This window comes from Aplysia californica, unplaced genomic scaffold, assembly GCF_000002075.1.
Source record: "Aplysia californica isolate F4 #8 unplaced genomic scaffold, AplCal3.0 scaffold00803, whole genome shotgun sequence".
Classification (NCBI taxonomy): Eukaryota; Metazoa; Mollusca; class Gastropoda; order Aplysiida; family Aplysiidae; genus Aplysia; species Aplysia californica.
The window spans coordinates 77451-78948 of record NW_004798073.1 but is presented as its reverse complement, the minus strand read 5'-3'; the positions used below and the strand labels follow the sequence as shown (position 1 = coordinate 78948).

Sequence of the window (1498 nt, the reverse complement as noted above, 5' to 3'; positions counted from 1 at the left end):
AAAAAAAAAATTAAAAAAAAAAAAAGATGAGATGAGATGAATAAGGCTGAGTGACTCAAATGAGTGAGTTGGAAAGCTTTAACTCTTTGAACCCCATCGGACACTGGGAGCGTTGGGCGGTAATAACCGTGTTCCCCATCGCGCGCTGGGAGCGTCCAGTGCTAGTGACAACTGTTTCCTTTTATTGAGTGCTAGTTTTTGCTGGGTTTTTTAAACTATTCCCACACCAAGTTTTTTAGTAATGACTATAAGCCTTTGTTTCAGTTATTTAGAAGTTGGAGGTTAGCTTTTGGGGTTATAATGAGACACAGTGCACTAGGTTTAGGTCACTAGAAAAAAACTCTGGGAAACGGTAGAAAAAACTCAGGGCTTATAAAGTTAATAATACAATAAAAGGACAGTATGTCTCATGATAAAAACCCTTTTGTCAAATAGGTACAGATAAAAATAAAAATGATCACACTATACTCTGACCTGATGTCCACCTCTGAGAGAACCAAACCAAGTGGCTGGAAGGACTTGAAGCTTCCCAAACAACCACCAGAATTCAAACCAGGGTCATCCACATCTTAGTCCAGTATATCACCAAGAGGTCTCTATATTGTCTATATATAAAGCATCTAGACCTCTTAGAACGCTGATATTTGAAGATGCAGTAGGTAAACTTGATAATCAATTTTGTTTCCAGAAATATTCATGCCATTTCTCAAAATACACACCACTTCTATATATAAAGCAAAAGAAAAAAGAACTGCGAGTCTAGTCTACTGTTTTTAAACCAAAAAAGCTGTTTCTGTTCCAGCACCCATGTACTGACTTCAAGATGAAATAGACAAACCTGATGAGCAATCTTGTTTGCTGAATTAAGTATGCCACCATTGCTTGAAATATGTACTACTTTTATCAAAAACAGACGTTTTTAAAATAAAAAAAACAACCCAAAAACAACATGAAACAAAAAAACAACCCGAGAACAAAAAAAAAAAAAACCTGTCTCTGCAGCAGCATTCACCAACTGACAACACGAGGGTCAGAGGCAAGAGTTACCTGTTTGTTGACGATGACCCGGAGCTGTGAGCAGTCCACTGCAAACATCTTGACACAGAAGAACTCCTGGTGGAAGCTGAGCTCCATGACGATGATGCCTCCTGTCAGCGTCTTCTGCAGGTTGATGGTCGACTTGCGGCTGTCGGTGCCATCGGCAGAGGCCCCAGAGCCGTGACTGGACCTGGTGGAGGGGGAGGAGTTTATGTGAGAGGTGGAGGGGAGGAGTTTATGTGAGAGGTGGAGGGGAGGAGTTTATGTGAGTGGTGGAGGGGAGGAGTTTATGCGAGAGGTGGAGGGGAGGAGTTTATGTGAGTGGGGGAGGGGAGGAGTTTATGTCAGAGGAGGGGAGGAGTTTATGTCAGAGGAGGGGAGGAGTTTATGTCAGAGGAGGGGAGGAGTTTATGTGAGTGGTGGAGGGGGGAGGAGTTTATGTGAGTGGTGGAGGGGGGAG

The 1498-nt window shown here is 42.7% G+C and overlaps 1 protein-coding gene across 1 annotated transcript in view; it reads right to left on the bottom strand.

Annotated features, from left to right (window-relative positions):
- Window positions 1-1047: 1047 nt before the first annotated feature.
- Window positions 1048-1498, bottom strand: part of LOC101846610 (KICSTOR complex protein SZT2) — a gene marked incomplete at both ends in the record, with an annotated part of 59002 nt that continues 58551 nt past the window's right edge. The window contains 1 exon segment of the mRNA XM_035972702.1: window positions 1048-1228. Coding sequence (XP_035828595.1) covers window positions 1048-1228 — 181 coding nt within the window.